Source organism: Anarrhichthys ocellatus, unplaced genomic scaffold (genome assembly GCF_004355925.1).
Source record: "Anarrhichthys ocellatus isolate YVR2014 unplaced genomic scaffold, GSC_Weel_1.0 scaffold1, whole genome shotgun sequence".
Lineage (NCBI taxonomy): Eukaryota > Metazoa > Chordata > Actinopteri > Perciformes > Anarhichadidae > Anarrhichthys > Anarrhichthys ocellatus.
The window spans coordinates 3,568,722-3,579,905 of record NW_022280031.1 but is presented as its reverse complement, the minus strand read 5'-3'; the positions used below and the strand labels follow the sequence as shown (position 1 = coordinate 3,579,905).

The following is an 11,184-nucleotide window of genomic DNA, read 5'->3' as shown; positions in this document are numbered from 1 at the left end:
ACACACACACACACACACACACACACACACACACACACACACACACAGACACACACACAGACCCTGCCTCGCTGAAACCACTCTCCTGGAATCAGAAAATCTGCCGTTTAATTTAAAAGAGGCGTTGGTGCAAGGTGCGGAGAGTTGAAGTCTGCCTGTGTGTGTGTGTGTGTGTGTGTGTGTGTGTGTGTGTGTGTGTGTGTGCGTGTGTGTGTGTGTGTGTGTGCGTGCACGCTTTGAAGGGGCCTCTCTTGTTCCCAGTGGCTGAATCCATCCCATAGTTACTCAAGCATATCACTAGCAGAGAATAGAGGATCGCTCCCCACACGTTCTCCAATTGCAGTCCAATAGACGGCATATTAACCTCTGGTTAGCGCGGGGGCCAAGTTTATAGCTTAAACTGTGGGATGTTTAAGAGGGAGGGGGACCTTCCTTCAGCTTGAACAGCTGTGCTTTCTTCAACACTAAAACTAACATGCGCTAAAGTGGGATGGAGAGGATTTAACTTAATGAAAATTTGCAAGGAGAGAGAAAGAGGAGGTATGGACAACCTTTAAAATAAATATCCCTTTTCCACTTGTTTTAGCTTCCTTTGTATGCATGAACAGCTTCACAGGGAGAAGGGACACAGGCGCAGGATGGCTAACATGTTGTGAGGAGTGACAGCTTGTTACAGTGCCCACTAATCGTCCTCATCTGTGCCTGACTTGTCAGTGCCCAGATTCTGTCAGTGCCAATCAGCCAATTAATTGAACACAATTAGCAACCCCCCACCTCCTCCCCCATACAGACCACATTCTTCAAAGGCTCATTTCTCTCCCTCCAGCACCCTTCACCCTTCCTCCCATTCTACCTCTCATTCTGTCTCTTCATCCTATGGCGCTGGTGGAAGACACTTTTCAGTTTTTATTAATGTGCCGCGGCCAATTAACGCAGTGGCATGCAGGCCAGAGCTCGTCATCTGCTGCCTGCCACCATCCCGGCTGTCTGCTGCGGCCCCACGCCACCCCTCGCGCCACCTCCACCGTGACCAAAACGCTTTAATTCAATTTATGCAATCACTGTTATTTTTAAATAGTCATTTTGTCTGCTCAGATGAGGGGCCTTACTGCCCGCTGGGCCGGCCCTCTCATGTGAGGGATGGGGGAAGGGTGGGACGTTGTGAGAGCAGGAGTCGAATGACTTTGGGGTCCCTGATATTTTCATCTGTTATTTATTCTTTCATCTCTGTTTTGTTTCAGGTTATTAGATGTTTGATTCAGATTTTTTTAGAAGAGGACTTGATCCAATGATAGTTTAAGTTTTATTTTGCAATGTTATTAAAGAGAATATCTGGATTTTTTTTCTGCATACTATATGTATGTGTATATATATTTTTTCTTTTCTTTTTCTTTTTTATTATGTCTATGTTCCATATTATGGCAGTTCTCAAAGTCAGACACTGGATCTTTATGACTGCTGGGTGTCAGAATTAAACAGTATATTCTCATCCTGTAATCACACCCTCAGGACTGGCCTTCAAATATTGATCTAAAATTCAGTGTCATCACTGTCTTTAATCACTCTCTGCTGAAGCGACTATCAGCCAGGCAGATCTGCTAAGGTGCAAGATGCTATTCTGCACCGCCCAGATAACTTACACACATTTGGAGTGCTCATTTTTCCCTGCCTGCCCCGGTGACCTCTGCCTAACTTAAAGGTACATCTTGGGGGCATTTCGATTCGGGCAGAACAGGGTACTATCGGTGACAGAGGAACTAATCCAGTCTTGCGCAGATTAAGAGTATTTGTGGAGTGGGGTGTGTTGGAGCTGGCGCCTGGAATGGAACAGAAGGGGCTCCTATCAGCTCTCCAGGCAGGCTAGCCCTCAGGCCAGCGCAGTCCTACAGGAGTCTTTGTACTCCCCAAAGCCTCCACTTTCCTCTCGCTCACTCTATATCACTTTCTCTCCCCTCTTCTGCCCCTCTCGCCCTTTTTCTATAGGCTATCATATTTTCACTGCTCCGGTTCCTTTTTCACATTTGTCAATTGTTGTTGTTTTAGTCCAACACAAGGGTTCATGTGCCCACTTATTATCGTCAGGTGCTTGAACGAGAACTAAGAGTTAAAATGTAATTTTTGTGACTCACAATTTTGAGGCTATTTAAGTTCATACTCCCAACTATAAAACAAAATAAATGCTACTTATTTAAATATTGTTAAAGATATTATAACTAAATTCTCAAAATCCAATTACAACAACAACTTTTAATGAAACAAATGTGTTGCAGCACATCTGCACTCTATTTCTTTGCAGACTTTTCCCCCTTCTTTTTGTTTTTACTTTTTTTTTCTTGTAACACTCACTGTTTCTCTCAGCTCTGTCTCTGTCATATTGTTTTATTCTGGAAAGAAATCCAACAAAGAACATCTCGTCAAACATTCACGCAGACAAAAAAAATGTAATTTTACTGTTGAAGAAATTAGGGAGGTATGAAAGGGCCTCTTTTTGTGTTTCAAGTGCGCTATTTATTTATCTGAAAGGATGCACATTGTATCAATTTACACTCCCCCATTCACTTCGCCACAGGCTGGAGGGCTCAGAAGTTGAGAGAATTAATTACTTTTTTATTATTATTTATAAAGTAATCTATCTGTAGAGAGGGAGCGGAAAAAGGAGAGGGTGAGGGGAGGGGGGTGAGAGAGGCAGGGAAGGCCCTGGAGCATTGTCCTTTAAACTAGGTCCTGGCTCACATTATCTCCCAAACCAGCACTCACACAACGTCAAACAACAAACGAACTCTGGGCTGCTGAGGACGCTGTATGCAAGAGAAAGAGAGGGAGGTGGGGGGAGAGGAGAGGAGAGGGAGGGACGGTGGGAAGGTGGAAGGGAGAGACGCAGTGAGAAAGTCTTCTCTAAAAGAGTGTAAAGACTATGTCAGGAAAATAATATGGCTGTAAAAAAATTGCATTAATTTAAACTCCACAAGTCTTGTTTAATGCACCTGTGTATATACTGAGAGGAGGTGTAATTTAGTACTTGAGTGACATCCTGGTGCACCAGACCCCATTCAGTGAAACTCCATCAAATATTGCATTGACAATAACCATGTCAATCCAAAAACCACATTCCATTCATATCTACCAAGCTGTGTGCATGTTACAGTATATACAAATCTTACAAAAAGCTTTTTGTTCCTCTCTGTGAATAAATTCACTGGCTGTGACTTTGCCAGCAGGAATACTACACTTTGTGCCACAATTTAATATCTATAAAGTCTTGTTTTACATAGTGAAAGAAAAATGTGCAGGTATCTGGCTGCAAATGGTTTCTTACGAGTTATTTGACTAAGCATCATTCAACCCCTGAATGTGAAATGAGAGAACTTTATGGGGACACCAAAGTAGCAAAGCCATGTCATTTAAATTGACCTATGAATAAAACATAAAATACTGAAGATGTGAAGAAGACACAACAACAACACGTTCAAGCATGGCACTAAATTCATCTCTATCAGTACCTCCATCAGATTGAGAGGCCAATGTTTAAACAGCATTCATTTTTGTTACAGTGGTGTGAACACAAAATGTAACTGACACACAGCTAATGAGAACCTGATGACTCCAGAAGAGCTTACCTTCTCCCCACTTGCAAAACTCAAATCATTTAGACAGAATCGTCTTTGGGGGAAGGACGACTGAAGGATAGCGACGTCCTCACAGATGACAACACTTGTTAGACTCTAAAGTGGTCGACCCTTCCTAATTCGCTAAAATAGAAGAGCTGCTACAATGTCAGTGATAAGAAGTCATTTTCTTTTGAAGAACTTTCATGAGCATGAATAATATTCGGCCCAATTGTTGGCTATTCTATTTCACGAAGAAGCGATGTAATCAAGCTTCAATTAACCAATGACTAAAATGGACTCATGCCCTCCAGCTGTCTCTCTCAGGACCCTCACAAGCTCTCCCCCCTCCTTCACTCTCAGCCATCACAACGCATCAGGAGACATACTCCTCTCTTCCTCCTCAGAGTGTGCAGCTCGGCTCCATATGGGAGGAAGCATCACATGTGTCCAGCATGAAGAGAGCCATGAATCTCCCTCTTATGGATACATGTCACATGCTTTGTCCGCGGACCACAGATGTGGAGGGGACGAAGGGTGGGGGTTTCCATACTGATAGAATTAACATGTGGAAATGACTAACCAGCTTTTATGTTTCTGATGTGCTTCGAGTGCTTCGTACTTCCTGGGAGGCCTTTCCTGAAGATATGATTAATTTGCAGTATATTGTTAATTTTCCCTCTGTGGGATATTCCTGACTTAGTGCATCATTTGTGGACTTTGTGGACATTTGCGCAAATGTTCACAAAGTCTCTATGTTTGCAGCGTATGTGTGCATGCACGCATGTGTCCATTCATGTGTGCATGCATGCAAACATATGTCTGTGTGTGTCACCCCTGTGTAACCACCTCCATGATGGGCTAATTGGTTTAGCAGCCGAGGGGGCCAAAGGCCAGTGCAGCATAGCAAAACTCAACATGAACCTGATGTTGAAGGGAAGGCTTCCATGCTATAGGAGGGAAGCATGTGTGGGACAATTCCCTTTTTTACCACCCCCTCCCACACACATACTCCACTTTCCTTTTTCACTTAAAGAAACTCGCAGCATAAGAAAACTAAATTCTTCACAGTGTTCTGGGCCGCTGTGCTTCAGACTGAGGGAGCACTAGAAGTAATCTCTTCCATTTTAACATATTTTGAGACCTTCTTCTGACGAATGTCACATGCTATTACATTAATCTAGAATATTGAATTGGAAGCTTTTATACACGATGAATAATATACACACTGTGATATTCAAGCGAGCCTCAACCTGCAGTATCAGCGGGCCCCTCAGCAAGGTTTGTGGAGGCTACTTTGTGTGGGGATCTGAGGGGATCATTTACCAGTTCCAACTCCATTACTATTCATGAGATGGGTAGGCTAGGGGCGAGGGATTAGGGACTCCCTTGGTGCTTGTTGTGCTGTAGGCTCGGGCTCAGGCCTCAGGCTCCGGGACAGGGGCTGTCTGGCACGGATGGTGGGTCTATTATCACCCTGGGACCCTTCTGTCCCTCAGCAGAACACTTACTGGCAGTGCCAGCTAATGGAAACAGTCTCTCTTGTTCCCTTTCTCCTTTTTTTAACCTCATCACTCTCCTTGTATCCTTCCCCCTGCTCTTTAAAAAAAAATGGGGAAGTTTTTTCCTTTCCCCATTTCAAAGTTGAAATGGTGTATTTCTATTGGCATCTTTACCGTGAAGTGCTAGGATGGCACTATATTTGCAGAAAAAAGTACTTTCCCTCAACTCCGTCAATGCTTTGATCCTCAATTTTCCAAATTTTGACATCCTCCGTTCCCCCTTCCCCTCCAGGTGATGAGTATCCTGAGTAACCCCAGCGCCGTACCCTCCCAGCCCCAGCACGACTTTTCCATTTCCCCCCTGCACGGCAGCCTGGAGAGCTCCAACCCCATCTCAGCCAGCTGCAGCCAGCGCTCTGACACCATCAAGGACAGTCTGGCTTCCTCTCAGTCATACTGCCCCCCCACCTACAGCACCACCGGCTACAGCGTGGACCCCGTCACTGCAGGCTACCAGTACAGCCAGTATGGCCAGAGTGAGTAAACCCTGCATTTATATACTATATGTTTGTGTTTAGCTTGAGTTGTTGCACTTTTGTCTTTTTATGTGTCTGAACGAGTCGTTCCTTTACATCCTCCTCTTGAGTTAACTAAATTCAGAAAGCCTATGAAGTGATGCCCAACTCCCAGGCAAGAGAGCCTCATGACCTTTGCACCTTGGTTGGTGGAGGCAGACACGTGCTCTTGATAAAGACCCCCCCTCAACCCACCACCAACACCACCACCACCACCATCCTCCTAGAGAGCTGCCTTAGTCACACCCCACTCCACTTGGATGGGAAAGAGGAGAGGGCTACTTCAAAGAACGGCACACCCTCAGGGGCCACAGTGTCCTCTTGCCCACCTCTCTCCCTCTTTCTCTCTTCTCCATCACACACACACACAAACACACACACACACACACACACACATACACATGCACACACACCCTCAGGGCAGGAAAGAGTTTGCTTTATTAGATTAGCATAATTGACTGATGCTGTCACAGCCATTCATAAGAGGTAAAATGAAGCACACTTCCTCAACAACCCAGCCAGCGCCAGCTAGCCGACATTTGTTTGTATTTATATGCAGCTTCAAGTATGATCTGCTGCATTGTGCATCTTTTTTGTTTTTTATATTATTCGTGTTGTGTGTGCACGTGAGCGCGTACCAATGCTGTGTGTGTGCGTACCAGTGTTCTGTCAGCAAGCAAGAAACTGATGGCAGTGCGGATGTGAGCTGATGTGAGGTTAATTAAGATGGTGATTGAGCACAGTAGATGGGTAATGAATGGAGGAGAGAGGAGAGAGCTGCTGTCTGAGGATGAAAATGATCGGCCATGTGGAGTGTGGAGGGCATGAAATCAGAGATGCCAAGTGTAATGAAGACTGGCACACAGAACACACACGGGGACCCGTCTGAGTGACAGCATGGAGACTTTTACCAGGATGCACATGCTCCGTGCCAGCAGCGTGCCAACCTCAGACAAGGGACAGGGGAAGGGTTTTTTATCTTTCACTCTCACTCTGTGAATTGTTTTTCCTTTGACTCACTCGCTTCTGCCACAACTTATTTCAGCCTTAATCAGAGGATTGAAATGAGAGTGAATGGGACATATGTCTGAGGAATCTACCACCTGTCTGACATGAGGTTTTTCTTTGTGTCTGTTTGTCTCTGTGCAGCTGCTGTGGACTACCTGGCTAAGAACGTGAGCTTGTCCACCCAGAGGAGGATGAAACTTGGAGACCACTCGGCCGTGCTGGGACTGCTACAGGTGGAGACGGGACAGGCCTATTAAAGCCCCCCCCCCCGGGATGCGCCCTGCACCACTCTCCTTCGCCCTCTGCCACCCTTCTCCATGCTCCATCAAGTCTGGACTCCAACTCCAGCTCGCCTCTCTGCTGCTTGCTCTGCAGCCCAACCATGACATCAGCGCACAGACACTTAGCCTCGCTGTGTATCAGAGAAAGTGACGCTTGCGGGTGTGACAAGACACTTTGGGGAATTGAACTAAACTTTTCACGCCATTGTCAACCACCAGGCGGCTCTGCACCCTCTCTTCTCAATCTCTGTGGGTCTCTGGCTGCTCCTCAAACACCTTCCCCAGCCCCAGACCCTGTTTTGTTTTGCTCAGAAGGCCAGACAGCACCCAAGAACACCAGAGGATGGTCGGCCGCCTTGGCGCTTGTTCCTGTTTGTCATGACTGCAGTCCAGCAAACATTTACAGCCATCAACAACATGTACTTTGACCTTGCTGTTCATCGTAGTTAACAAAGCCAATATCATTTGAACGACTCTTATTCTTGTTCCATTTTGATATTGTTAAGATTATTGTTGCTGTTATATGATTATGGTTAATGTGATTTATGTTGTTCTTTGATTCCATTCGTATCTCTTTTCTCTGTTAGATGTTGGTGCGTAAAACACAGTGTGGATGACTGAGACGATTTGGGAGTGAGTGTCTGTTGCTTGTGCATGTTTTGCGAGTCGGCACAGTCACACAAAGAGAAGATGATTGTTTTCCAAGCTGCTGTTCCTCTGCCTGTTCCCTGAGCTCTAATGTTCGTGAGCGATTTGACCTTCCCACTTTCATATTCATCTTGACATTCCTAAAGAACTTGGCCACTCTGTGGGAAGTCTGGCTGGATGGATTCTGCAGGGAATTAAAGCAGCGTTTTGGCGGCCAATAGCTTTCCCCTTCTAACCTCCATCCCATCCTTAGCCGTGGTCCATGGGGAGGGGGGCATTGTTTGCAAAAACAGGATTGGGGAAATTAATGTATTTTGTTTAGAAATATGGACCTTGCCAAGGAGGGCTAGCTCAATTCCCCCATCCCCTCCTCCACTCCTCCCAAATCCCATCTGCCAGGGAACCCTGTGTGACTTTAACAGCAGATTAAATCACACAAAATAATGTCAACGCTAATTCACAGTGACCCTTCCCATTACTAGCCAGTATTTCTGTTTTTATAGAGTAAATAGCAAATTTTGTAAATTCACTTTCAGTTGGTTGCCACTGTCAGACTAAACAAGCATTCCTTCAAAACATTCCTCGTTCTCCATCTACGAATAAACTACAAGCATTCCAACGCTCTCTGTTTTACGAGATTAAAAAGTACACAAGCTGTGCCATTCACATGCACTCTGGAAAATCATATAATCCAGTCAGTCGTGAAAGGGCACAGGTAACACCACTGATTGGCCCCCCTCTCTGGTTTGGACCGGAGCGTCCCCTCCCCCATAATCCTCCGCTTTGACGTTTTCACTGAAATGTACAAAAATAAGAAAACAATTTAAAGAATAGTGGATATGAGACATTTGTGTAGCACTAATAGTTGACTTTTGACACGATCCAGGACCAGCCGCTCCCTTGAGATGTGACTATTTCTTTGGCATCAGTGTGACGATGATGAATAGTTCACTTTATCTTAACACAGGATTTGGTCCTCAGTCGCCTTTTAAAAACTGAAAACTGTACAGTAGCTGGAGCAGATTGTGTATTGTTTGTTTATAAAGAGTATGTTTTATACTAAAACAAAACTACGTTGAGTGGTAGGTAAGCAAGAGATCTGTGGAAGTAAATGTTTGATTTGAGTTTCCTTAACTGGCTTGTTTTCTGTTGGTTTTGTTTCTATTGTATTTAATTGGTTTACCTGTTTTGACCAAAAGTGTTGTTCCTGTTTTTTGGCCCAGGTAAGAATAAATTTGTATAAATTAGTAAAACATAAATTCCATAAAAAAAAAATTGTCTAAAAGAGGATCCAACTCAATGGAAAATGAAAGATTGGTAACACAGATAGACTCCCTGGACCACAGGACCGCTGTATATTTGAAAGGTGGCTGGATGAAACATGTGTCAGAGCATTTTGAGGGTGTTTTTAACCGCCTGATCTCACAGACTGATTATTAGTGCAGACCAGACTTGACTGGACCACGGACCTAACACACCTGAACCCTGAAACTTGGGTGTGGGACTTAACCAACGGTTCAGGGCGGTGACGAAGCTGGTGAACACGGCCTCTCTGCTCTGGGAAACTGAATCGAGTCACGTTTGATTTGTGGACCAATACGACTTCAGGAGAAGAAGTCAAAGCAACGCTGACTCCGCACTGAATCGCAGCAGCTCCAACTGCTGCGCTTAGACGCCTCACTCATGTGTATATTTTAAAAAGGAAGAATTTTAGAATCGTCTTTAGTGTATCAAACCCATTTCTAACACTTGCGTCAATAAACATTTGGATATTTAAAGCATACAACTCCTTTTCCCCCCTCCCGACTGTTTGACCCTTAACCTGTTTAGTTGATTTCTGACATCTGTGCTTTGCTTTACTCCTTTTTCTGTTTCGCATGTGTGTATATTATCATGGTATAATTTATTCTGCTGTATGAAGTATTAGAGTAGTGGGAAACTTGTACTGGTATTTACTACCTTCAGCCTGTTGGTGTGTTTACTGTAACACTGGCGTAACTGTTATCAATTAAAGATCCAAAACTGATTCTGCCATTTGTCTCTTTCTTTTTAAATTGTGTGTGTTGATTGTTTTCCATTTAAAATAAAAATGAAGTCTCTGTCTGTTTGTATGTATGTCCTTTGATTTTCTCGTCAAGCGTTCATCCGATCGACTTCACACATGGCAGGTGTATTGCTGAGGACCCAAGGAAGCGCATTCTCGAGTGTGAAGCTGTTTTATATGAGCGGCTCTCCAAGCTGCAAGCAGCAATACTGGAGGCCAAGCAATTGGCCGAACAGGTGCTTTTTTTTTATTGTGTGTCAAGTTTGTCAATTGATCTATTCCATGAAATTAATTTACAGCAATATCTATAATTGAAGTAATTATTTTAACAAAAAACAAAACTTACAATTCTCACCTTTCAGCTTTTTTAAATGTGAGAATTTGCTGTTGTATATCATGGTGAATTGAATATCTTTAAATTTTTAAATGTTCGGACAAAACATGCAGTGTGAAGACATCGCCTTGGGCTTTGATGGTTATTTTCCAGTATTTTCTGACTTTTATCAAAAACAAAAAATGTAATGATTAATCAAATTTGGTTGCAGCCTTTGTGTGAAGTTGGAATGAGCCTTGTGCACATACTGTTTACATGCATACATATGCATATTGCCTGTGCATGTATGTGTGTTCTCCATGTTCAAGTACATCAGCGGGGCCAGCGGACCACCGGTAGACTGTTCCAGTGCTAGTGATGTGATTAAGGAGTGATGAGAGCTCAGACGTCCTAGACTCGGAGACACAGACTCAGAGCGTGTCTGGTTGCAGCTGTAGGAAGTCTTTCATTGTGCACCACTGTCCAGCAGCGCTCTCCTCTCCTGCCGCTGACCGAGGAATGTTGTCTGCAAATCTCTGCGGTATGGTGTGAATGCAGGGGAACTAACCGATGTGGTGTGGAAGCATCCGCAGTGTTTCATATTACACGTCAGCGCAGTTGAGCTCATTCAGTTTTTACCATCAGCATTGCTGGAGGTGTATATATCGAACACGCCATCCAGTCCTGACTGATTTTAAACACTTCAAACATGTTGTATCTGCTGCCACTGCAGCTATAAAATGTCTATAATCTTGTGTAAATTAGCAAAGACAGCAAATCATGGCAAGTTGTGCTGCAAGAGATGTATTTACCTTTTCTATAGTGCAAAAATATGAACCAATACGTTACTGTTTATTTGCAATTAAATGAAACTAATGAAAGGCATCACGAATCACAAGTATTAACATCATTAACATCGAATTGTATTAGGACATAGATTTGATGCTAAATAAAGCCAGGACTCATCTGAATAAACTTATATTTAGACAGTGTCATCATGAGGTAACTATCGTTCATATTTAGTACTTTGTTAAATCATTTTTAGATTTGAATGTCTCAGCTAGTATAAATAGATGCAGGATATTTAGTATTCGCTTTAGATTTACAAATTCAAATCAGCTTCAAACTGCAATTTTATCACCACATTTTATCATCGAGGCTCAATTTGATGCAAGTGGAAATTATCTTCAGTGTCTAATACAAAATAC

General features: G+C 43.7%; 1 protein-coding gene across 4 annotated transcripts in view; it reads left to right on the top strand.

The window, feature by feature from the left end:
- pax7a (paired box 7a) overlaps nucleotides 1-9,935 on the top strand; it is a 45,911-nt gene extending 35,976 nt beyond the window's left edge. For 2 of the 4 annotated variants that reach the window (XM_031867217.1, XM_031867387.1), the window contains 2 exons: nucleotides 5,400-5,643; nucleotides 6,832-9,935. In XM_031867217.1, coding sequence (XP_031723077.1) covers nucleotides 5,400-5,643; nucleotides 6,832-6,947 — 360 coding nt within the window. In that variant the 3' untranslated portion in view covers nucleotides 6,948-9,935. Of the gene's footprint in view, nucleotides 1-5,399; nucleotides 5,652-6,831 lie in introns of those variants that run through there. The other 2 variants (XM_031867130.1, XM_031867300.1) reach the window with 2 other exon arrangements.
- The last annotated feature ends 1,249 nt before the right edge of the window (nucleotides 9,936-11,184 follow it).